At 33.2% G+C, this 26,931-nt stretch overlaps 2 protein-coding genes across 3 annotated transcripts in view; one reads left to right on the forward strand and one right to left on the reverse strand.

The window, feature by feature from the left end:
* The window catches only part of cysu (peroxidase homolog), a 175,574-nt gene that overhangs the window by 39,269 nt on the left and 109,374 nt on the right, over positions 1–26,931 (reverse strand). For both annotated transcript variants that reach the window (XM_075302269.1, XM_075301804.1), the window contains 2 exons: positions 21,367–21,446; positions 16,916–17,006 (listed from right to left, as the gene is read on the reverse strand). In XM_075302269.1, coding sequence (XP_075158384.1) covers positions 16,916–17,006; positions 21,367–21,446 — 171 coding nt within the window. The remainder of the gene's footprint in view (positions 1–16,915; positions 17,007–21,366; positions 21,447–26,931) is intronic.
* On the forward strand, positions 21,750–24,960 carry LOC142219506 (bifunctional arginine demethylase and lysyl-hydroxylase psr-1). The gene is made up of 5 exons (XM_075288462.1): positions 21,750–22,017; positions 22,104–22,295; positions 22,871–23,203; positions 24,585–24,714; positions 24,777–24,960. The coding sequence occupies exons 1-5, from the start codon at positions 21,811–21,813 to the stop codon at positions 24,860–24,862; spliced, it is 948 nt and encodes a 315-aa protein (XP_075144577.1). The 5' UTR covers positions 21,750–21,810; the 3' UTR covers positions 24,863–24,960.

Genomic DNA, 26,931 nt, shown 5'->3' on the forward strand with positions numbered 1-26,931 from the left:
TTTTGTCCGCAGTTAAAAAACTTTGGTTTAGCAGGCTGTTAAATCATTGAGTTTCAGTCTGCAGTTTCATCCGTGATGCTTTGGTTGGCAGATCAATGAAGGAGACTTTAGTCTGCATTTCAATCACTGAGTTTTTGGTTCGCAGTTCAATCACCGATTTTTATTCTAAGATATCGTCCCTCTCGTTGAAGTTCCGGACTGCAGTTTAAACACTTATACCCCAGCATACAGCTCAACCATTGAAGACTTAGTTAGGTTAGGTTAGGTTATATGGCAGCCCGATGTATCAGGCTCACTTAGACTATTCAGTCCATTGTGATACCACAGTGGTGAACTTCTCTCTTATCACTGAGTGCTGCCCGATTCCATGTTAAGCTCAATGACAAGGGACCTCCTTTTTATAGCCGAGTCCGAACGGCGTTCCACATTCCAGTGCAACCACTTAGAGAAGCTTTGAAACCCTCAGAAATGTCACCAGCATTACTGAGGTGGGATAATCCACCGCTGAAAAACGGTTTGGTGTTCGGTCGTAGCAGGAATCGAACCCACGACCTTGTGTATGCAAGGCGGGCATGCTAACCATTGCACCACGGTGGCTCCCATTGAAGACTTAGTCTGCAGCACAATCAAACACTGTGATTTTGTCGGCAGTCACTGAGATTCAGTCTGCAGTGCAATGGAAGAGACTTCGCTCTGCTGTCTACACTTCAGTAATTGTGGTTTCGGTCTGAAGTAGAATCAATGAGTTTCCAGCATCCAGTTCATTCACTGAAACTTTGGTCTGCAGTTCAAATGCTGAAATTTCAGTCCGTAATCCAAACACTGAAGCTTCATAATGAAATTCAACACTGAAAGAAATTTCTTGAGTAGTAATTTCATGACTTCTATCCGAAGCCAATGTCATAGCAGAGTCTATACCAGATACTTACATTGAACTCGAGACAAATTTCATACCCGACATTATCGTCGATTGCGAAACTACTACCGTTTGAGAAGCTTAAGCTAAACAAACAAGTACTCTTCCTGAGGACGTCTTCTGAATACTAATATTGCAACCTAACCACTGAGGTTCCACCATCCATTTCTTTCATAAAGCTTTGACCTGCATTTAAAATACCGAAGTTTTAACCTGTAGTCCAAACTCTGATACTTCGTCATAAATTTGAGCAGTGGAAAAATTATAAATGCGATTTGTGGAGTGGGAATTTGATGGCCTTTACCTGCATATAGGTTAGGTGGCAGCCCGATGTATCAGGCTCACTTATACTATTCAGCATATTGTGATACCACATTGGTGAAATTCTCTCTTATCATTGAGTGCTGCCCGATTCCATTTTAAGCTCAATGACAAGGAACATCCTTTTTATAGCCGAGCCCGAACAGCGTTCCACATTGCAGTGAAACCACTTAGAGAAGCTTTGAAACCCTCAGAAATGTCACCAGCATTACTAAGGTGGGATAATCCACCGCAGAAAAACTTTTCGGTGTTCGGTCGAAACTGGAATAGAACCCACGGCCTTGTGTATGCAAGGCGGGCATGGTAACCATTGCACTACGGTGGCTCCCTGCATCTTATATCACCTGCATCTAATATCACAGCAGAATCTGTACCAGAAATTCACATTTAACTCGAGACAATTTTTTTACTTACGAAACTACTTCTTGAGAAGCATAAGTTATAACAAACCAAGTGGTATTCCTCAGCCACTCCATGGGGTCAACTCCCGATCTGCCTTGAATCAAGCAATTCTCTAAATCTTTGTCACTGACATATTCACCAATTTTTAGTTCTTGACTATCTAGAAAATCGAAATTCTCATCAAGTCTTTATCATTTGGAAAATAATCAATTTTCCGTGTTCCGACGATGTAAACATCGATGTATTGATAATTCTTTCTGCAACTGATATGCAAAAGCTCTTGTTTATATTTTTCATAGATTACCATAGCTGGATATCATGCACCTTCAATCCCATCGTTTTCTCAATTTTTCCTATTCAATCATAATTTTTGTTATTTTTGGACACGCGACCACAAATAAAACCATTTGTGGATGTTACCACTCTTCAGACTTGACATTGAGATTTCCTTTTTCCATATTTGAAAGCAATTTTCGAACTAATAATTTACTAGGTTTATTAATAACATGCAAAAATTGTGCTAAATTTACAAAACAAAAAATATCATTACACACGTTGTGGGTGCCGATTTAACACGAAATGCTTTTCACGTAATCTTTAAGTGCCAATTTTTTGCAATAATTTTTTATTTCGTCTTCTTTTTGGTTTTGTCAATAGTAAAGTAGATAATAATGCAGGACAGGTTTGACACGATGCGCTAAACAGAAACATCAGCGTAAATCACACGTCGCCAAATTGCATTGAGTCTGATTGAAAATTCCAGATTATATAAACATAAATTAAAAGCATGGCTTATTTCGTGCCATGGATGATGGCAGACAGACAGATCGTGAAGTGAGTTAAAGTGGTATCATTTTGAAATATTGTTACCAAATATAAATAAAATAAAAATATTAAAAGAAAACAACGAGGTAAACAAACGCTACAAGAGTAATACTTGCAATTCAAGAGGATTATTTTGTGGATTTTAAAATCTAAGTGTTGGCTTTTTGCTTCCACAATAATTTTTGTTGAACAATTTCCTTTCCATTTCTTCAAGTAAAGTGAAAGTATGTGTTAAGAAGGAAATCATATTGCGAATTAAATCAGCCATTTTATAAAACGCCCTCTTCGTTGGGAGTTAGAGGTTGCATTGTTATATTCGTTGGGAGAATACGATTTTCGCCCACTTCAGGAAATTTTAATGGTGATTCAATGGGTGCCTGTACTGTCTGCATTTACTATCAAAAACAATGGGACTGTAGTGTCCAAAATATGTAACAAACAAAATTCCAATAAGAATAAATTATCAAAAATAATTTTAATAATGTATTTGAAATTTGTTACAGATATAAAATTTCGAAAATCTTTGCATGATATTTTTGTAAACAATAGAATCCACTGTTAGATTCTATTGGTTACAGGCCACCAAGGTAATTTTTAGTTTAGTTAGAAAATTATTTGTTATAAAGTCCATGCGCATATACACAAATTTTATCGAAACACCATGTCTTTTTGGTACGAAAATTATTTCGTATTGAAAATATAACTGATATAAAAAAATTAGATTTTTTTCCATTCTTTTTCAACGACTACACTAGAATGCATTTCTATTAATTGTTGGTCATAAGTGAAATATAAGAACAGGAATCGGAAGAGGAGGACGTAGAGATATAAGAGACTACATGTATATAACCAGATATATGAATTATTCATTCGTTCAAAGAAACACATTAAAAAACATTTTAGATCCTGCTAATCAATTACCGAACTAATAGTATGAACAACGGAATAAGAAACGAAACTAACAGGTTGGCTGATAATTCCCCTGTCTAACAAAGAAAAACACATTTTTTTCAAAATTCGTTTTTATTATTGAACATACACGCAGAGAAGGAATATGATCACCTCAAACATGTTTCAAGAGCAAAATTTTATTTTTGTATGGTGACCATGTAACATGTTTGTCACTAAAATGTTATTTTCTCGTCAAATATAACCTGCTTGCCGAAATCAGATACATGATTTCCGAGGAAATAACATGATTGCGAAAACCATTTTACACGGTCACCACCCAAAAATAACATTTTGCTCTTAAAACATATTTGAGGTGATCATATTCCTTCTCTGGGTGTAGTTCCCTTCAAGAGCTATACAATGCTTATAACGATCTTCCAATTTGTTGATACCATTTTGGTAGTACTCCTTCTGCAATGAAGAGGTGATCGCCTCAGTTTCGGCGATCACCTCTTCATTGAAGCCAAATTTTTTCCCTGCGAGCATCGTTTTGAGGTCTGAGAACAAGAAAAAGTCGCTGGGGCCAGATCTGGAGAATACGGTGGGTGGGGAAGCAATTCGAAGCCCAATTCATGAATTTGTGCCATTGTTCTTAATGACTTGTGGCACGGTGCGTTGTCTTGGTGGAACAACACTTTTTTCTTCTTCATACACGCAAAAAAATAATTCTTTCCTCCCAAACGAAATTTTAGACAAACAAAGTTCGTTTCTCATTTGCTTTTCGCAGTAAGGAAGTGTATTTGGAAGAAAAGTATATCCTTTTTGTGATAAACGTTTATTCTTTTCCAGGATGTAAAAACAATTTCATAAAGACTAACTCAAAAAAAACATTGTTTTCATGCTAATTGCATTTTCACTCACATCTTTTTCACATGCACTAGGTTTTTTAGTTCTTAACACCTTTTCCTGTAATACCAACAATGTAGAAGAAATTATACGATTTTATAAATTTTTAAATTTTTTTTAACCTTTCGCCTGGACGGAGAATCGAACCGCGGACCATGCACTTTGTAAGCCAACACACTAACCACTGAGCTATGTAGCTGTTATGGTCATCAATAGATAATTATCCATATAAGTTATATTTATATAGCATAGCTTGCGGCGCCCACGAACCGAATAAACAAAGTTTATTTAACAGAAACAAACATTTAGTTTGGCACCGTGGAGCCGTACGTCCGACTTGCATGCCACGGGTCGTGGGTTCGATCCCTGCTTCGACCAAAGTTTTTTTTTTGGTTTTTTTTTTTACATATATTGTAGATATGTTCGGAAGATTCCGAAAAAATGTTCAACAATACATTGTACTATATTAAATTTTGAACTGTAAAATGTGTCTTATTAAAGACCTAAAGTCAGAAAAGAACAGCGTTTGATATAAACGAAATGGACTGTGTTGTTGTTTCAAAAATAACTTTTTTTATTGAACAAATAAAAATTTTGTAACAAACGAATTTTTTTGGTGATAAAAGTTTAAAATTTTCGAAGCACTTCAAAAAACTCTAACAAAAGAAAAACGTTTTCGGTACACGTTTTCCAAACGTTTTTTTTTTTCTTTGCGTGTATGGGGCCGTTTTGCTCAAACGCTCCACTAATGCCATATAATAGTCACTGTTGATGGTTTTCCCTTCTCAAGATAATCGATAAAAATTATTCCATGCGCATCCCAAAAAACAGAGGCCATTACTTTGCCAGCGGACTTTTGAGTCTTTCCACGCATCGGAGACGGTTCACCGGTCGCTGTCCACTCAACCGACTGTATATTGGACTCAGGAGTGTAGTGATGGAGCCATGTTTCATCCATTGTCACATATCGACGGAAAAACTCAGGTGTATTACGAGTTAACAGCTGCAAACACAGCTCAGAATCATCAACACGTTGTTGTTTTTGATCAAATGTGAGCTCGCGCTGCACCCATTTTGCACAGAGCTTCCGCATATCCAAGCTCTGTGCAAGATATCAAAGGATATTGCATATCCTTTGATATCTTTAAGGCCTCTGCTATCTCGATGAACTTCATTTTACGGTCATTCAAAATCATTTTGTGGATTTTTTGATGTTTTCGTCGGTAACCAACTCTTTCGGGCGTCCACTACGTTCATCGTCCTCCGTGCTCATTTCACCACGCTTGAATTTTGCATACCAATCAATTATTGTTGATTTCCATGGGGCAGAGTCCGGAAACTCATTATCAAGCCAAGTTTTTGCTTCCACCGTATTTTTTCCCTCCACAAAACAGTATTTTATCAAAACACGAAATTCCTTTTTTTCCCCATTTTTTTCACAATAACAAAAGTTGCTTCACAAAAGACGCTCTATCTCACAAACTAATTGACTTACAGACGTCAAATTTTGACACGAATCATTTGAAGGTTGGTACTATATAAAAATAATATGCATTTAATACCAGCGATGCAATCTATGTGTCAGACCAGGGACTTATCAGCCAACCTGTTACATCGGATCACGAGTTGATTCGATATCGGGTCTACGACCTATATATCTGACAAAGAATATTTGTTTTTTATACCCTCCATCATAGGATGGGGGTATATTAACTTTGTCATTCCGTTTGTAACACATCGAAATATTGCTCTAAGACACCATAAAGTATATATATTCTGGGTCGTGGTGAAATTCTGAGTCGATCTAAGCATGTCCGTCTGTTGAAATCACGCTAACTTCCGAACGAAGCAAGCTATCAACTTGAAACTTGGCACAAGTAGTTGTTATCGATGTAGGTCGGATGGTCGGATTCATCCGATCCGGCTGAAATTTGGTACATGGTGTTGCTATATGGTCTCTAACAACCGTGCGAAAATTGGTTCACATCGGTCCATAATTATATATAGCCCCCATATAAACCGATCCCCAGATTTGGCTTGCGGAGCCTCAAAGAGAAGAAAATTTCATTCGATCCGGCTGAAATTTGGTACATGATGTTGGTATGTGGTCTCTAACAACCATGCAAAAATTGGTCCATATCGGTCCTTAATTATATATAGCCCCCATATAAACCGATCCCCAGATTTGGCTTGTGGAGCCTCTAAGAGAAGCACATTTCATCCGATCCGGCTGAAATTTGGTACATGATGTTGGTATATGGTCTCTAACAATCATGCAAAAATTGGTTCACATCGGTCCATAATTATATATAGCCCCCATATAAACCGATCCCCAGATTTGGCTTGCGGAGCCTCAAAGAGAAGAAAATTTCATCCGATCCGGCTGAAATTTGGTCCCATATAAAAGGACCCTCAGATTTGGCTTGTGGAGCCTCTAACAGAAGCATATTTGATCCGATACGGCTGAAATTTGGTATATAGTGTTGGTAAATGGTCTCTAACAACCATGCAAAAATTGGTTCACATCGGTCCATAATTATATATAGCCCCCATATAAACCGATCCCCAGATTTGGCTTGCGGAGCCTAAAAGAGAAGCAAATTTCATCCGAGCCGGCTGAAATTTGGTACATGGGGTTGGTATATGGTCCCTAATAACCGTGCTAAAATTGGTTCACATCGGTCCATAATTATATATAGCCCCCATATAAACCGATCCCCAGGTTTGGCTTGCGGAGCCTCAAAGAGAAGAAAATTTCATCCGATCCGGCTGAAATTTGGTAGATGATGTTGATATATTGTCTGTAACAACCATGCAAAAATTGGTCCACATCGGTCCATAATTATATATAGACCCCATATAAACCGATCTCCAGATTTGGCTTGCGAAGCCTCAAAGAGAAGCAAATTGCATCCGATTTGGTACATGGTATTGGTATATGGTATCTAACAACCGTGCAAAAATTGGTCCACATCGGTCCATAATTATATATAGCGCCCATATAAACCGATCCCCAGATTTTGCTTGCGGAGCCTCAAAGAGAAGCAAATTTCATCCAATCCGGTTGTAATTTGGAACATGGTGTTAGTATATTATTTTTAACAACCGTGCCAGAATTGGTCCATATCGGTCCATAATTATATATAGCCCCCATATAAAACATTCTCCAGATTTAACCTCCGGAGCCTCTTGGAGGAGCAAAATTCATCCGATCCGGTTCAAATTAGGAACGTGGTGTTAGTATATTGTCGCTAACAACCATACCAAAATTGGTCCAATCACAAAAAATTGGTCCATAGCGGTTCATAATCATGGTTGCCACTAGAGCTAAAAATAATCTACCAAAATTTTATTTCTATAGAAAATTTTGTCAAAATTTTATTTCTAGAGAAAATTTTGTTAAAATTTTATTCGGTTCATTATAAAATTTTCATCATTGTCAAAATTTTATTTCTATAAAAAATTTTGTCAAAATTTTATTTCTATAGAAAATTTTGTTCAAATTTTATTCGGTTCATAATCATGGTTGCCACTCGAGCCAAAAATAATCTACCAAGATTTTATTTCTATAGAAAATGTTGTCAAAAGTTTATTTCTACAGAAAATTTTGTTAAAATTTTATTTCTGTAGATATTTTTGTCAAAATTTTCTTTCTATAGAAAATTTTGTCAAAATTTTTATTTCTATAGAAAATTTTGTGAAAATTTTATTTCTATAGAAAATTTTGTTAAAATTTTATTTCTGTAGAAAATTTTGTCAAAATTGTATGTCTACTTTGTCAAACTGAATTATATACGTATTGGATCGATCTTTTTTGATTTAATATATACCACGTATGGACTTACATATAATTTAGAAGATGGTGTTACGAGGTTTTAAGATACCTTGCCATCGGCAAGCGTTACCGCAACTTAAGTAATTCGATTCTGGATGGCAGTGTTTATCCATGAGCTTCGGCCTGGCCGAACTTACGGCCGTATATACTTGTTGTTTTTAAATTAAAATTGTTGATATTTATTAGGAAAATTTTAACTGGCTAAATGTTTTGCTTACACAATATATGAATAATTATTTGCCATATTCTTATTTTTTATAATTGGTGCCAATGTGCCATATTCACAAATACAAGTTTTTCCTTCTACTGGTTTTAATTTACCCCCCAAAACAAAGAAAACAAATAAAAACTAAAACCAATTTTGGTAAACAACTTACTTACCTACATAACCAAAATGATACAATGATCATCATCCGAAAATAAATACATGTAACGAATTAAAACCAAAAAAATTAAATAAAATAAACAAAAAACGTAAACCCGAAATTCGTCTTCCAAAACATCTCTAATCTCCAGTCAAAGTCTATGGCTTTGTCTATGCTTGTCTATTTTCATTTTTGTTTGCCTTGTTTTGTGGTGTATTTCCTTCCACAAAGAAGAGGATCCCCTGCGCATGCGCAATGTATCTTGTGATAGACCTCAGTTCTGCTCGTTTGGTAGGTTTTTAGGTTGGCTGGTTGGTTGTGAATGCAACTGCTTCTGACTGTTGGCGACTGGAGTGCAACAAATTGGTTACATAATATTTGTTTACTATTATTTTGAATCTATTTTTTGGGATGTTTTGTTTATTTCATCTTCTTCTCTAGCATTAGAGTTGGTGATGTTTACTCCTAAACAAGGTCTACCCCTATACCCTTGTTGTTATGCTGAATGACTGTGACAAAAAACAGATTTTCAAGTTGGATCATTTCGTGGGCTGTAAACACTTGTTCCTCTACAAATTGACGATGATCAATGATTAACATTTACCACATTAACGTTGGCTTTAAATGGACCTTGTGGGCGCTGTCGGCGTTTTATGAATCAGGAAGTCGTAAATGAATTTGATGTAAGCTTTGTATACAAATTTAAATTTTCCCAGGCTTATATTTCCTGAACTATTAAGGGATTTAAAAAAAAAACTTTGGGAATTTCTTTAATGAATTGAACTAATATTGACCTAAAATTTAGATCACGAAATGCACACAATATTAAAGACAAATTTCTTAAAAAAAGAGTTTTTATTTAAAGAAAGTTCGAAATCCTTGTTTAAAAAAAATATAACAGATATTTCAAAGTAAAAAATATATTTACTCGCAATCCCAAAAAAAAAAAAAAAACTTTAAACCAAAGATGTTAAATCCTAAAAATAAGTCATAGCCTATATTTGGAACGTTTTTATCTTAAATCTAAAGATTCAATATTTCATCGAATTTAAGGACGGTGTGTTTCTTTACTTTAAGAAAATTTTGCTCTTGGTCAAAGACATGCGTCTTCAACTGAGGGAAACAAATTTCAAAAATTTATGTCTTAAATTTAATAAAAAAAAACTTTTGAAGCCAAGATTATAAACATTATTTTAATTAAAATTTCATTAATTTAAAGAAATTTTACCTCAATATTGTACAAATTACGCATCCTAATATTTAGGTTGCGTAATCTTTAATACCACGTAAATATTTTTTACTTTAAGAAAAGAAAACTATTTTTGGTGTAAGGAAATATTCATTAAAATAAGCTGAGATATAAAATTAAAATTCCTGAGATACGCAATCCATATAAGAAAAGGGAAAAATTTTCTTTAAAATAAACATTTTATTTTAATATAAAAGAAAGTTTATAATCATTTCTATAAAAATTAGTTTTTTTTTTTAATTATGTGAAATTTTCCAAATACTCATTAAAATAAGCTGAGATATAAAATTAAAATTACTGAGATATGCAATTTACATAACATAAGTTAACTATTTTTGGTTTAAGGAAATATTCATTAAAATAAGCTAAAATATAAATTTAAAATTACTGAGATATGCAATTTACATAACATAAGAGAAACATTTTTTTAAATAAAAATTTTATTTTAAATTGAAAGAAAGTTCATAATAATTTCTATAGAAATTATTTCCTTTAAATTCTATCAAATTTTACAAATAGCCTTTAAATTGACTATGATGCAAAATTATTACTGAGCGACTCAACTTACACAATAGAGGTCTGCACAATTCCATTTGTAAATGAAGAGTACACGTGTACTTGCTACATGAGTACATCTATTTGAGAGAGTCGCAAAACTATTGGTACACATTTTGATGAACACCAAAAGCCACGAGTAACTTCTTGTTGCTATTCTGATGTCTTCACTACCAACAAACACATATTCCTCTTTCTCTCTTATTGAAGTGTACTCAGAGTGATCACGTCGAGTATGTTGCGAGAACAAAACTTCATAGAGTACTCCATGTACCACGTGCAGTTTCAGAAATATTTATAAGAAAACAGTTACTCTGCATAATGTATGTTTTCGGATTGATATAAAGAACGGCAAACGTGAAGGTAAGTGTGTGACATACATAAATATATGAAATATGTGACATACATACATATCTATGATTAATAATAATGGAAAGTTTTGCTTCGCACATAACTGAGAAATACTTGTGGTACCACGTGATGTGAAGAGAATCCATGTTGTACTTTTTCTCAAGTACTTGCATTTTTATTGTTCCTTTTTTCGGAACACATATTTTTCGGATAAGTACTTGGTGGTATTTGACAAGCAAGTGTTCTCTTCACTTCACTACTTGTGCTCTGAGAGAAAGATAGTGTATGTACTATATTCGACAGCGAATTGCATACATGTAGTGATAAGTTATTCGATGCAGACCTTTATTACACAACATTAAGGACAAATTTCTTTGAAGTGTTTATTGAATTTTCATTGAAAGAAAATTCACAATCTTTCCTTTAAAAATAGTTTTTTAATTCTTTGAAATTTGCGTCTGTTGGTTAAAGGTTATATGTCTTCGAAATAAGCAAATTTTTCCTAAAGTAAGGAAAAATATTTTTGATTTAAATATCTTTAAATAAACGAACATATATTTAACATTAAAATTACTGAGATACACAATTCACAAACACTAAACAAACACCAAGTTCTTAATAATAACAAAAAATAATGAAAAGAAAGTTCATAATCTTAAAAATAGTTTTCTTTAAATTCCTTTTTCCTTAAAGTATAGAAATATATTTTTGATTAAACAAATTTTTAAATTAAGAGACATACTAACTACGCTATCTACTCAACATTAGGGACACATTTCTATAAAATAAAGAAATTTTAATTGAAAGAAAGTTCAAAATATTTGCAGAATTGGTTGCTTAAAATTCATTGAAATTTGCGTCTCTCTGCTAAAGTCATATGTCTTTGAGGTAAGGCAAATTTTCCTTAGAGTGAAGAAAAACATTTTTTTTTTTTTTAATATTTTATATTAAAAGGTTTACCAGCTTTGACTTTACCCTGTCTCATATATTTTTGTCTGCATTTTGGTTCAAATGATTTTGATTCTACTTTGACACGTGCTACGTTCGATTATGGGTTAAGTTGAATGGTTTCCATTTAATCAAGATTCAATAGTTGTATGTCATGTTTCGTGCAAAACAATGAGAACAAAAGATTCCAAGAAAACAATTTAAACGTGACATTAATATTTTTTTTTTTAATAAATGTCTCATTAATACAAAGAAGAAGTCAATTCATAGGAAAACTATTGAAAATGGCAAACATGTTAGGTTAATGGGATTGAACCTTCAGATGATTTTTGTTAATTAAAAGAGCGACTATTATTTTGATAGTTTTTTTCTTTATAGTTTTTATTTTTATACCCTCCACCATAGGATGGGGGGTATATTTACTTTGTCATTCCGTTTGTAACACATCGAAATATTGATCTAAGACCCCATAAAGTATATATATTCTGGGTCGTGGTGAAATTCTGAGTCGATCTGAGCATGTCCGTCCGTCCGTCCGTCCGTCTGTTGAAATCACGTTAACTTCCGAACGAAACAAGCTATCGACTTGAAACTTGGCACAAGTAGTTGTAATTGATGTAGGTCGGATGGTATTGAAAATGGGCCATATCGGTCCACTTTTACGTATAGCCCCCATATAACGGACCCCCAAATTTGGCTTGCGAGGCCTCTAAGAGAAGTAAATTTCATCCGCTCCGGCTGAAATTTGGTACATGGTGTTAGTATATGGTCTTTAACAACTATGCAAAAATTGGTCCACATCGGTCAATAATTATATATAGCCCCCATATAAACCGATCCCCAGATTTGGCTTGCGGAGCCTGTAAGAGTAGAAAATTTCATCCGATCCGGCTGAAATTTGGTACATGGTGTTAGTATATGGTCTCTAACAACCATGCAAAAATTGGTCCATATCGGTCCATAATTATATATAGCCCCCATATAAACCGATCCCCCGATTTGGCTTGCAGACCCTCTAAGAGCAACAATTTTCATCCGATCCGGCTGAAATTTGGTACATGGCGTAAGTATATGGTCTCTAACAACCATGCAAAAATTGGTCCATATCGGTCCATAATTATATATAGCCCCCATATAAACCCATCACCAGATTTGACCTCTGGAGCCTTTTGGAAGACCAAAATTCATCTGATTCAGTTGAAATTTGGTACGTGATGTTAATATATGGCATCAAACACTCATGCAAAAATTGGTCGATATCGGTCCATAATTATATATAGGCGCCATATAAACCGATCCCCAGAGTTGACCTCCGGAGCACCTTGGAAGAGCAAAATTCTTCCCATTCGGTTGAAACTTGGTACGTAATGTTAGTATAGGGTATCCAAAAACCATGCAGGAATTGGTTCCTCTCAGTCTATAATAATATATAGCTCCCATATAAACCGATCCCCAGATTTGACCTCCGGTGCCTTTTGGAGAAGCAAAATTCATCCGATCTGGTTGAAATTTGGTACATGGAGGTAGTATATGATATTTAACAACCATGTGGGTTGAAATTTGTGGATGACAGTCTTTCGTAGAAGTGTCTACGCAATCCATGGTGGAGGGTACATAAGATTCGGCCTGGCCGAACTTACGGCCGTATATACTTGTTTAATTTGTAACGTATAAGAATGTCGCTGAAGGATATTAAGAAATAGTAGTACTTTGATCAATTTCCTAGAAAATCTTCAATACCACACATTTTACATTAAATAACATGAATACTTCAATCACATAGAATACACTGAAAAATGTATTGTCGTGAGGCCATACATTTTACGTTCTTAAAATACGGATGCTAATTTTGCATAGAACATGCATTTCTCTGATATAATTTTTTTATACCTGCGCCGCACTGTGCACGCAGAGAAGGAATATGATCACCTCAAACATGTTTCAAGACCATATAAAATGTTTGTCACTAAAATGCTATTTTCTCGTTAAATATAACCTGCTTGCCGAAAACAGATACATGATTTCCTTGAAAATAACATGGTTGCGAAAACCATGTTACATGGTCACCACCAAAAATTACATTTTGCTCCTAAAACATGTTTGAGGTGATGATATTCCTTCTCTGTGTGTGGAACAGGGTATTATAAGTTAGTGCATATGTTTGCAACACCCAGAAGGAGACGAGATAGACACATGGTGTCTTTGGCAAAAATACTCAGGCGGGCTCCTGAGTCGATATAGCCATGTCCGTCTGTCCGTGAACATATTTTTGTAATCAAAGTCTAGGTCGCAGTTTTCGTCCAATCGACTTCAAATTTGGCACAACTATGTGTTTTGGCTCAGAATAGAACCCTATTGATTTTGGAAGAAATCGGTTCTACTTTAGATATAGCTCCCATATATATCTTTCGGCCGATATGGACTAATACGGTCCCAGAAGCCAGAGTTTTACTCCAATTTGGTTGAAATTTTGCACTAGGAGTACAATTTATTGCTCCGATTTAGTGGAAATCTGAGCAAAAAATTGGCCTCTGTGGTCATATGAGTGTAAATCGGGCGAAAGCTATATATGGGAGATATATATCTAAATCTGAACCGATTTCAACCAAATTTGGCACGCATAGCTACAGTGCTAATTCTACTCCCTGTGCAAAATTTCAATTAAATCGGAGTAAAAGATTGGCCACTGTGGTCATATGGTATAAAAAAAAAACTTTAGTAAAAGTTACCGAAAAGTTTTTACCGAAAAAGTTTTTCTTTTGTTAGAGTTTTTTTTTGAACATTTTTCGAAATTTTCAAATGAAAAAAATAATTTTTGATCCAAAAACACAGCCCATTTCGTTTATATCAAGAGCTGTTCTTTTCTGACTACAAGTCTTTTATAAGGCACATTTTGAAGTTTCACAGTAAAAATTTAAAATAGTAACATGTAATGTCGAACATAGTTTGAGAATCTCGAACATTTTTGAAATATACGTTAAAAGTATATGTACAAAAATTGTTGGTGTTCGGTCGAAGCAGGGATTGAATCCATGGCCCTTTGTATGCAAGGCGGGCATGCTCTTTACACCGGCTCGTGGGCGCCGAAAACTATGACAATCTGCATTGTTTGTGCGTTTATGGATATAGCGATAATTGTCTGTTGGTGACAATAATAGCTACGTAGCCCAGTGGATAGCGTGTTGGCTTACAAACTGTATGGTCCGCGGTTCGATTCTCCATCCAGATTCTCAATCCAAAATTTAAAAAAATAAAATCATAAAAATAATTTCTTCTACATTGTTTGTATTACAAAAAATGGTGATAAGTACTAAATAAACATCATCAAAGTGAGAAAGATGTGAGGGAAGATGCAATAAGCCAGAAAAAACGATTTTTGAGTTAGTCTTTATGAAATTGTTTTTAGATCCTGTAAAAGAATCAACATTTATCACAAAAGGTATATACTTTTATTCCAAACAAACTTCCTTACAGCGAAAAGCAAATGGGAAACGATTGCTTGCGTGTGCTTGTGTCAAGTTTCGGGTCGATAGCGTGTGTCGATGTGTTGCAAACAAAGTAATAAAGTTAATATACTTGCATCCTATGGTAGAGGGTATAAAATTTAGAATTTTGTACACGTTCTTGATATACCAGCAATTCTTCCTTTTTGGCTTTTACGGCTGTTTATCTATAATAAAAATCCAAACCTAATATAATCATTATATTCTCTCACTATATTATTAAGTCAAAATAAACAAGTATATACGGCCGTAAGTTCGGCCAGGCCGAATCCTATGTACCCTCCACCATGGATTGCGTAGAAACTTCTACGAAAGACTGTCACTGAATCAGATGAATTTTGGTCTTCCAAGAGGCTCTGGAGGACAAATCAATGTGGACCAATTTTTGGATGGTCATTAGAGACCATATACTAACACCATGTACCAAATTTCAGCCGGCAAGCCAAATCGTGGGATCGGTTTATATGGGGGCTATATATAATTATTGACCGATGTGGACCAATTTGTACACGGTTGTTAGAGATCATATGCTGACACCATGTACCAAATTTCAGCCGGATCGGATGAAATTTGTTTCTCTTAGAGGCTCCGCAAGCCAAATCTGGGGATCGGTTTATATGGGGGCTATATATAATTATTGACCGATGTGGACCAATTTGTGCATGGTTGTTATAGAAATTTGTTTCTCTTAGAGGCTCCGCAAGCCAAATCTGGGGATCGGTTTATATGGGGGCTATATATAATTATTGACCGATGTGGACCAATTTTTGCATGATTGTTATAGATCATGGTTGTTAGAGTCCATATACTAACTCCATGTACCAAATTTCAGCCAGATCGGATGAAATTTGCTTCCCTTAGAGGCTCCGCAAGCCAAATTTAGGGGTTTGTTTGTATGGGGCTATACGTAAAAGTGGACCGATATGGCCCATTTGCAATACAATCTGACCTACATCAATAACAACTACTTGTGCCAAGTTTCAAGTCGATAGCTTGTTTCGTTCGGAAGTTAGCGTGATTTCAACAGACGGACGGACATGCTCAGATCGACTCAGAATTTCACCACGACCCAGAATTTATATACTTTATAGGGTCTTAGAGCAATATTTCGATGTGTTACAAACGGAATGAAAAAGCTAATATACCCCCATCCTATGGTGGAGGGTATAAAAATATTATATATAGAAAAAAAAAAACATACAAAACTTGCACTGTTCCATAACTTTCATGGATAATAGAAGCTAATTAAGTTATCATCAAGTTGTCTCTTCGGTAATAGTGGAGAGTAACCTAAATTTGATGCTGGTAAACAAGTAAGTGATTTTACTTTTATATAACCTACACTCCTAAAATGTTACCAATTTATTATAACAATTTAAACATGACTTAAACCATGGCATCGCTTTAAGGAGTTAACAAAGTATTTTAATTAACGTTAAATTGCAGTACTAACGCATGATTGAACTCCATATTCAGGTAGGCCGTTTGTAGTCTCTACCTCAAACTACCTCAAACAGTTTTTAGTTTTATGAAACTTTCAAAAAAAAATTGTCAGAAACAATTTTCGTTATTACCACTTAGTATTAAATTGTTAGGTTATTTGTGGCTTTTGATTATTGCAGTTGCTACAGCACAGCATCATATTGAGATACAGAAATGCGCAGATTGAAAGTCTAATTGCATGTTTTGTACTACAAAATTTTTGCTTCTTATGCAAATAAGTTTGATTATAGTGTAAACATTTAATACTCATATGTACACTTTGTAACCGTCCAATTAAAAATTCATTTTTTTATGTCATTAAAAACTCATATCAAAGATAATTTCTGATGGGGGGTTAATACTTACGTTCTGGCCAATTGTATGGAAATATCCAATAGCAGTTCACCCACTGTTGCTATGTCTTCAGCTTTCCAATCGCCTTTGGGCTGCGACACATCTGTAACAGAGAGATAATATGGAATTAGGAGTTTTGTGTTAAGGGAAAGGTCGTCTATATGATTGGAGAAAAGAATTTAGTTCTTCCCAAGTCATCGTATCCCACAACTAAAAAAATCGTTGTATTAAATGTTCATAATTACCGGCTGTAAAATGTTAAACTGATGATAAAATTAACTTCTATTTATAGCAAAAGAAAATATGTGGTTCTAGTTTATTTTTAAAAATTATTAAGAAACTTTTCCAATCCCAATGAAATTTTCTATAAAAAATTTGCCTCAAAGATTTTATGATCTAAGCGAAATTTTAAAGTTTTTTTTTACACTTCTCAAATATAGTAGAATGAACTACAGCGTGGTTAAAATGATAATGGCTTGGCCCCAATAATTTTTTCTTTGTTTTTAGGTTAATTTTTGAATGATGAATTTCGTAAATGATTGTTAAATGTGCAAAAATTTCAGTACTTGTTTGTTAATTAATAACTAGAAAATAATTAAAGTTTTTCCTGTCTGTGTTCTACCCTAGGCCAGAAATAAATTTTGTTGCGTAGAAGTCAGGGTTGATAAAGTTGACACTTTTGTGCTTTTTTTGATATATTTCGACAGCCAAAAGCACCGTAGCACGACCTCGAGCCATTTAGTACTTTTTCATCACAATTACTCTATATAGAGTCATTCCACCCTAAATGTGAACGTTTCTCAGATACCACCTCAATTCTAAAAATTGTAAATAGTGGACATTGCAGAAATAAACATATACCAAAAAGAGGATACTTTAGTTTTTATTACAACATTTAATTTTTGAGAGGAATATTTTCTACAGAAATAACATTTTGACAAAATCTTCTATGAAAATAAAATTTTGACAAAATTTTCTATAGAAATAAAATCTTGACAAAATTTTTTATGGAAATAAAATTTCAACAAAATTTTGTATAGAAATAAATTATTGACAAAAGTTTCTATAAAAACAAAATTTTTTCTATAGAAATACAATTTTCCAAAATTTCTTATAGAATCAAAATTGGACAAAATATTTTATGGAACTAATATTTTGACAAGATTTTCTATAGGAACAAAATTTTGACAAAATTTTCTATAGAAATAAAATTTTGCCAAATTTTCTATAGAATTAAAATTTTTACAAAATTTTCTATAGAAAAAAAAAATTACAAAATTTTCTATAAAAAAAATTACAAAATTTTCTATAGAAATATAAATATAACAAATTTTTCTATAGAAATAAAATTTTGACAAATTTTTCTATAGAAATAAAATTTTGACAAAATTTTCTACAGAAATAAAATTTTGACCAAATGTTCCATAGAAAAAAAATTACAAAATTTTCTATAAAAAAAAAATTACAAAATTTTCTATAGAAATAAAATTTTGCAAAAATTTTCTATAGAAATAAAATTTTGAAAAAATTTTCTGTAGAAATAAAATTTTTACAAAATTTTCAATAGAAATAAAATTTTGACAAAATTTTCTATAGAAATAAAATTTTGACAGAATTTTGTATAGAAATAAATTGTTGATAAAATATTCTATAAGAATAAACAAGTAAGTAAAGTCTAAAGTCGGGCGGGGCCGACTGTATTATACCCTTCACCCCTATGTAGGCCAAAATTTGTGTTACCATCTCAACTACTTCACATTTGTTGGAAGCTATATAAAGGAGACATTTTTTTTACTTCTACAAAATCTCTAGAATTAAAATTTAAATCGGACGGAAGATATATATGGGAGCCATATCTAACCGATTTCAACCAAATTTGACACAATTACCAATACTACTAAACGTACTCCTTGTGCGAAATTTGAAGCAAATCGCGGCAAAACCCTGGATTTTGAGGCCATATAAGTTCAAATCGGACGAAAGATATATAAGGGAGCTATATCTAAATCTGAATCGATTTTGACCAAATTTAGCACATACAATAGTATCGTTAAAAGTACCGCTTATGCAAAATTTGAAGTAAGTCAGGGCAAAACTCTGGCTTTTTAGACCATATAAGTCCAAATCGGGCGAAAGATATATATGTGAGCTATATCTAAATCTGAACCGATTTTAACAAAATTTGGCACACTTAACGATAGTATTAAACGTACCCCATGTGCAAAATTTGAAGCAAATCACGGCAAAACTCTGGCTTTTGTGGCCATATAAGTTCAAATCGGACGAAATATATATATATATATATGGGAGCTATATCTAAATTTGAACCGATTTCAATCAAATTTACCAAGCATTGGTAGAATGTCAATTCTACCCTCTGTGCAAAATTTCACGAAGATCGGTAGTAAACTTTGGCCTCTGTGGTCATATTAATCTAAAGCGGACGAAAAATATATATGGGAGCTATATCTAAATCTGAACCGATTTGGCTGATATTTTGTAAGATTTTCGAGACTCATAAAATATTTGGATGTACGATATTTCAAGAAAATAGGTTGATAAACACGCTAGCTATGACCAAATCGGGGATAAATATATATGGCAGCTATATCTAAATCTGAACCGATTTTTTCCAAAACCAATAGCGATTGTCTCTGTCCCAAGAAACGGCCCTATGCCAAATTTGAGGACGATCGGACTTAAATTGCGAGCTGTACTTTGTGCACAAAATTACATATACAGACAGACGGACAGACAGACAGACGGACATCGCTAAATCGACTCAGAATTTAATTCTAAGCCGATCGGTATACTAAAAGATGGGTATATGACCAATATTTCTTGGCGTTACATACAAATTCACAAACTTATTATACCCTGTACCACAGTAGTGGTGAAGGGTATAAAAATTGGACAAAATTTTTTATGGAAATAAAATGTTGACGAAATTTTCAATAGAAATAGAATTAAAAAAAAAATTCCTATAGAAGTAAAATTTACAATTTTTTTTTATAGAAATTAAATTTTGACAAAATTTCCTATAGAAATAAAATTTTGACAAAATTTTCTTTAGGACAACAAGTTTTACAAAATTTTCGCAGAAATAAAATTGTCTATGGAATAAAATTTTGCAAAATAAGATTTTTTTAGAAAATCTAAAAAAATTTGTCCAAATCCTTCAATGGCTTCGAAAAGTAAATTTTTAATACATTTTTAATACCTTTTATATATTTATTTATTTATTTAACTCATTTTACAACCACGCCGAAATGGCCATATACGGTTACAGGGATACTCAAAATAAGGAATTACATTAAATTTACTTAAAAAAGAAATTATAAAAATAATTAGGACTACAATCAAGGACTGCAAAAACTTGACATTATTACACCTTACTACTAAGTATATATCTTTCTACTATATGTAGACTACGTTACAAAGACCATTTGATATATAAATATAAAAATTTAGGAATTGATTACTACTCTCAACATCATTTATCCAGGGATGAAGTATTTTAAGAAAAAGCCGTTCGGACTCGGTTATAAAAAAGAGGTCCCTTGTCATTGAACTTTACATAGAATCGGGCAGCACTTAGTGATAAGAGAGGAGTTCACCGCTGTGGTATCATAATGGAAGAACTGAATGGTCTAAGTTATCCTGAAATATCGAGCTGCCATTATAACTAACCTAATCTAACATGAAAATAGGATTAAAATTTGGACAAAATTTTCTATAGAAATGAAATTGGAAAAAAATTCTAAAGAAATTTTCTGTAGAAATAATATTTTGAAAAAATTTTGTATAGAAATGAAATGTTGAAAAAAAAATTATAGAAATAAAATTTGAACAAAATTTTCTATAGAAATAAAATTTTGACAAAATTTTCTATATAAATAAAATTTTAAAAAACAATTTCTATAGAAATAACATTTTGAAAAAAAATTTCTATTAATGCATTATTTTTCATTTTAATTTTGTGTTTGGTCATACTATCAAAGTCCATTGCGAGTAAGTTCTCCCATTTTGTAGAAGTAGTAACTATCCCTTGTTGGTGCAAACTAAAATCGTTGAAACATTCAAAATTCAACACATTTACAATTCAAGAGATAATTATACACACAATACATGGTCGCTAATAGAATAGGGCCTAATATATAGTTTTGAAGATTCTGAAATAAACTTCTACAATAAAATAATAAAACATTTCTTTGGAAGAAAAAACATTTTTTTAACCACAAAAATTGGATCAAAAACTTCAAAATCAAATTGTTTAAAATTTGGTAATTTTTGGTAAAATTTTCTTCGTGTAAACATGCTCAAACATATTTCTTCTATAGTTCCGTGTACAAAGTGAGTGCCGCACGAGCTTAAGCATGGGAGCTATATCTACATTTGATCCGATATTTTCTACATTCAATAGCAATTGTCCTTGTACCACAACATATACCAAATATACTTACGTATTCTCTTCCTTGCATCCAAGTAAGCAGCATTAACAGCATCATATGATATACAAGTCGAGTCACCATTATAAGGAGTCCTAGAAAAACAAAAACGTAAAGAAAAATGTTATTAGGTTACTTGTTCGAAAGCATGAAACCTCATTGTAGAAAATTATTTCACTTTTTATTATCAACATGCGACCAGACACATTTCAACCCCTATCTAAGGATAGCGAACACATGCTACCTCCATCGTTTTCAGTTTCATCAGGATAAATTGATTTTCCTCCCAAGCATATTACAATCAGATAAGGACATTATTAACGATTGAAAGGATTTTAAAATCCATGCTTAACCACCATAAAAAGATGTGTGTGAAATGGGCTAGACTTTTAGTTCTTTAGTTTAGTCTACTGTGGAAAATTGAAGTGACAAGTTGTGTTACTCTTATTTGCTGACATTATGAATGAAGCTAGAAAAAAATTATCAGAAATATTAGAAAAGTGTAAACAAGAAAATGTTGAATTGAATCAGGTGAAAAGTTTAAGAAAATTTTTACAAGTGAATCGAAAATTAAACACACGCAAAGAAAAATGGTTTAAATGTCTAATTTTATCAAGTTTACTAACTTTTGCTGTGAATTATTATTTCACTGAATTACAATCAAAGGTAGGACAGGTTTTTAAACAAATAAATATTATATTAAAAAAAAATTAATATTTTTATATAATTTTTATTTTATATTTATATTTTAGCGTTGCACTTTTGAAATGCCTCGCTTGATGCGTTACGCTTTTAGACCTCCAGAAAACTGTAACTTTTGTCAAAATGTTGATAATATCGAGAGAGTTTATGACATAACCCCACAAGAATTTTCTCGAAAATATGCTTATACTGCAAGACCAGTTATTGTGGAAGGTGCCACTAGAAATTGGACAGCTTTGGAGGTTAGTATGGCATTTTTAAAATCAAGTAAATAAGGGCTGTCTACTGCATAAAAATTTACAGTGAAATTTCTAAAATCCTAATTGTTTTAGGATACAAACCGCATTTATCGAAACCAATACTTCAAACTAAAAAAAAAATAATTTCAAAAATTCCCAAATCCCAAAAAAAAGTTTCAGCCCATATTTAAATCTTTTTTCGATTCAAAGATTTCTCATTAAATTTAAAAATTATTTCTTAAAATCAAAAATATATGTCTTTATTTTAAGAAAATTTTATAGTAATCAAAAACACCCGATTTTAACCGAGGATTTCGAGTCTAAAATTTTTTTGGAGAAAAAATTTAATAATTAATTTTCTTTAAAAAAAATCTTTTTTTTTTTGTTATTATTCAAATATTAATATTTTAATTTTATAAGGTCACTGTTTCGTTATTGATATTTAACACAATGAAGGCCTAAAGCTCACCAACTAAACCCAACTGGATAAGCCCCAAAATGCAACCTCCATTACTTATTGTCTTATCCAATATTTATTCCTCTTAATATAAATTAAATTTAATTTTTTTATTTAACAGAAATTTAACTATTGGTATTTTCGAGATGTCTACAATAATGCCCAACGTAAAGAAAAAATTTTAGATTGTCAATTTTTACCCTACAAAACGGGATTTCGTGATATATATGAGGCATTAGATATGCCGGAGCAGAGAGTGGACTATTTTAAGGGACAGACAGAGGATAATGAACAGCAGGACCCTTGGTATTTTGGTTGGAGTAATTGTAATCCTGAAACTGCAGAAGAATTTCGACGGCACTATGGCAAACCATATTTTCTACCGGAAAGTTCAGAAAATAATGCTGTCGATTGGTTTTTTATTGGCACAGCTGGTCTAGGAGCTCATATGCATGTAAGTGCGCAAAAAATATTTTTCTGATTCAATGACGAAATTAATTGATTCCATTAATTATACCCTCCACCATGGAACACATCGAAATACTGCTCTAAGACCCCATAAGGTATATATATTCTGGGTCGTGGTGAAATTCTGAGTCGATCTGAGCATGTCCGTCCGTCTGTCTGTTGAAATCACGCTAACTTCCAAACGAAACAAGCTATCGACTTGAAACTTGGCACAATTAGTTGTTAGTGATGTAGGTCGGATGTTATTGCAAATGGGCCATATCGGTCCACTTTTACGTATAGCCCCCATATAAATGGACCCCCAAATTTGGCTTGCGATTGCTCTAAGAGAAGCAAATTTCATCCGATCCGGCTGAAATTTGGTACATGGTGTTAGTATATGGTCTCTAACAACCATGCAAAATTGGTCCACAGCGGTCCATAGTTATATATAGCCCCCATATAAGCCGATCACCAGGTTTGACCTCAGGAGCCTCTTGGAAGACCAAAATTCATCTGATTCAGTTGAAATTTGGTACGTGGTGTTAATATATGGCTCAAACACCCATGCAAAAATTGGTCGAAATCGGTCAATAATTATATATAGGCCCGATCCCCAAATTTGACCTCCGGAGCCTCTTGGAAGAGCAAAATTCATCCGATTCGGTTGAAATTTGGTACGTGATGTTAGTATATGGTATCCAACAACCATGCAGGAATTGGTTCATATCAGTCCATAATTATATATAGCCCCCATATAAACCGATCCCGAGATTTGGTTTTGGAGCCTCTTGGAGGAGCAAATTTCATCCGAGTCAATTGAAATTTGGTACATTGTGCTAGTATATGGCCGTTAACAACCATGCCTAACTAGGTCCATATCGGTCTATAGTTATATTTATATAGCCCTCAGATAAATCGAACCCCAATCACACAAAAAGTGGTCCATATCAATTCATAATTCTATATAGCCCCGATATTAGCGACCCCCATATTTCAATTCTGGCTCTCTACCACGTACGGACTACGTCACAATTTACAAAACGATGTTAAGAAGTTTTAAGATACCACAACCCAAGTAATTCGATTGTGGATGACAGTCTTTAGTACAAGTTTCTACGCAATCCTCGGTGGAGGGTACATAAGATTCGGCCTGGCCGAACTTACGGCCCTATATTCTTGTTTTTAATTGAAATGTCTTCAATCACAATTAAAAAAATTGTTGAATCAATTAAATTGTTAATTTATTATGTTTTAAAACTCAATTAAGACTTTAATTGTCAAAATTTTCATGAAATTGTTTTCTGTGTGACTCTACTAAAAAAGGATAACTCCTTAATCTATTTTTATTCTAAATTATTTATTAATTTATTTTGAAAACATTCTAGATTGATAATGTCCGTTTGCCTTCATGGCAAGCTCAACTTTCTGGTAGTAAACGCTGGCTTTTGGCTCCACCACCCGAATGTTATTTTCAATGCAAATCATTTGATGCCATTGTCAATAAAGGTGATATTAGTATGTATTCGGTCAGTTTTAATTTTTTTTCTGTTTAGTAATTTAATATTTTTTTGTTTCAGTTGTTTTAGACACCAATAAATGGTATCATCAAACATTTGTCCAACCAGGAGAAATAAGTCTTACTATAGGAGCAGAATATGATTAAAATGTTTTTCGTTCAGTTTAAAAATTTATTAAAATTAATTAAATATCTTATATAAATATTATGAAATAAAAAATATATTTTTTCGCCACACAGAAAAAGGCCGTCGTTGAATTGATGCTTAAATATAAATAACAAAAAAACTTTTTTGGTTTTTTTATATTTTTTTTTTCTTTCCACGGCTCAATGCAATTTTTCCTATTCACAGAGCAACAGGAACTAAAAAAATTCGCCCTATTTTTCTAATTTCTGTCGCTCGTACACTCCGTTTTCAATTCTTGAAAATTTTTGGAATGATAAAAAATTGTCAAATTACGTCGCATAATCGCATATTAATTTTATGACTTGATTATTAACCCTTTGACTACCGATGTCCACTTGGGTGGACATTCGAAAACGACACCAAACTCTATTTTCCCACTTAGTTTCGATTTATTTCTCGATGATATTTTAAAGTAGAGGTTTTACTCTAAGTAAGCTTTAAATATTTTCTATATAGGTGAGCACTAAACTGATTGTTTATAAACTTATTCAACAAGAAACGAACAATACCAAATTTTGAGACCATTTTTGTACGGTATGTCTCAAGTAAATAGAAATTCGTACAAAAACTATAGCTGATATTTTTCCGGGTTTTTTTTTTTGTATTTTTTCTCACACTTTGGAAGATATTATAAGAATCAAGTTTTCAGAAGAAACTCATATAGCTCTTGAAGTATTTAAGATAGGTCCTCAATTTTTGTTTTACTTGCTTTTTTTCTGTTGGTACCAGTGAACACAGAAGAAAACTTAGCACTAGGTTTATTTCTGTAGTGAAAGGGTTAATGTATGTTTATTTGCAATGATAAATATTGAATGTAAATTTGAGTTTGTTATAAGCGGACATTAAAAAGAATTTTCTTATTCGAAGCCATTAATTATTTTCTGTCATTGTATCACTTGTTGAGACATAATCTCCATAGGGTTACTTTGATACAATGATCACAACAAATTTAACAGACATTGTGGCTCATACGCCGAGATCGTGTGAAGTTGAAGATTTGAAACGCATCGTGGTTTGTAATAGCTTGGAAAACTTGGAAATTAATATTTCAGTGACGGATATAGGTATGACAGGTGTACAGTCTGCAGATAAATGCATCAGGTGTAGACTATTTAGGTAGGTTGCTATGCCACCATAGCATCTCCACACATGGGCCCATCCACATTCTGCACAAGAAGAAACTAAAAAATCACAAAAATTACATCATCTGTCTTGCATATGTCTTTTGAAGTGATATGCAAAACCATGTCAATGAATTTTATGATAGATACCCCTTAGTTTTATTTTTTTGGTTTCGTTTGTAATGGCCTCAAAATTGTTTTAATATGAAATTTGTGGTATTTCATGGTTGGCGTTTTATTTTTTTTTTTTAAATTTTATTGAACCCATAATTTGTTAGATTTAATGCAAAATTAAAAGGAGGTTGTCCAATGTGTTGGCCTAGTCTTCAAATTTGATAGATAATAAATCAATGGCGGCATATTGTAGTTTTAACCTCTAAAAAGAGTCGGCGAATAACTTTTATCAAATATTGGCTTTTTCAATAGCATGCATTTGTGGACGTTTTCAATCTAAATTATTCACTCCACTGAACAAAAAGCATGCATGGTTTCAAAGATTTTGTCATTACACTAATGATTTTGGCATTGAATCTGGGCCAAAGAAGCGGGGAATTGAAGTAAGCATATCCTTAGGACAAATTTTTATACCTTCCACCATAGGATGGGGGTATATTAACTTTGTCATTCCGTTTGTAACACATCGAAATATTTCTCTAAGACCCCATAAAGAATATAGCCTGGGTCGTGGTGAAATTCTGAGTCGATCTGAGCATGTCCGTCCGTCCGTCCGTCTGTTGAAATCACGCTAACTTCCGAACGAAACAAGCTATCGACTTGAAACTTGGCACAAGTAGTTTTTATTGATGTAGGTCAGATGGTATTGCAAATAGGCCATATCGGTCCACTTTTACGTATAGCCCCCATATAAACGGAGCCCCAAATTTGGCTTGCCGATCCTCTAAGAGAAG

This window comes from Haematobia irritans, chromosome 1, assembly GCF_050003625.1.
Source record: "Haematobia irritans isolate KBUSLIRL chromosome 1, ASM5000362v1, whole genome shotgun sequence".
Classification (NCBI taxonomy): Eukaryota; Metazoa; Arthropoda; class Insecta; order Diptera; family Muscidae; genus Haematobia; species Haematobia irritans.